This window comes from Eimeria mitis, genomic scaffold, assembly GCF_000499745.2.
Source record: "Eimeria mitis Houghton genomic scaffold, Emh_scaff1108, whole genome shotgun sequence".
NCBI classification, from domain to species: domain Eukaryota; phylum Apicomplexa; class Conoidasida; order Eucoccidiorida; family Eimeriidae; genus Eimeria; species Eimeria mitis.
In genome coordinates this window covers 6287-6509 of record NW_013567629.1, presented here as the reverse complement: position 1 = coordinate 6509, position 223 = coordinate 6287, and the positions used below count along the sequence as shown (strand labels likewise).

The 223-nt window shown below is 63.7% G+C and overlaps 1 protein-coding gene across 1 annotated transcript in view; it reads left to right on the top strand.

Annotated features, from left to right (window-relative positions):
* Positions 1 to 223, top strand: part of EMH_0029660 (uncharacterized protein) — a gene marked incomplete at both ends in the record, with an annotated part of 10360 nt that overhangs the window by 8546 nt on the left and 1591 nt on the right. The window contains one exon of the mRNA XM_013494327.1: positions 173 to 206. Coding sequence (XP_013349781.1) covers positions 173 to 206 — 34 coding nt within the window. The remainder of the gene's footprint in view (positions 1 to 172; positions 207 to 223) is intronic.

Sequence of the window (223 nt, the reverse complement as noted above, 5' to 3'; positions counted from 1 at the left end):
GGGGGGTTTGCTGCTGCTTCTTACGCTCCTGCTGCAGCAGCAGCAGGAGGAATGGCTGTCGCCCCGCAGCAGCAGCAGCAGCAGCAGCAGCAGCAACTGTTGGCTGGCCGTCACATGCAGACGTATGGAGCATTGCCTCCCCATGCTGCTGCTGCTGCTGCTGCTGATCCAGCAGCAGCAGCAGCAGCAGCAGCAGGGCCACTGAGGTATGCGGGGCCTTACG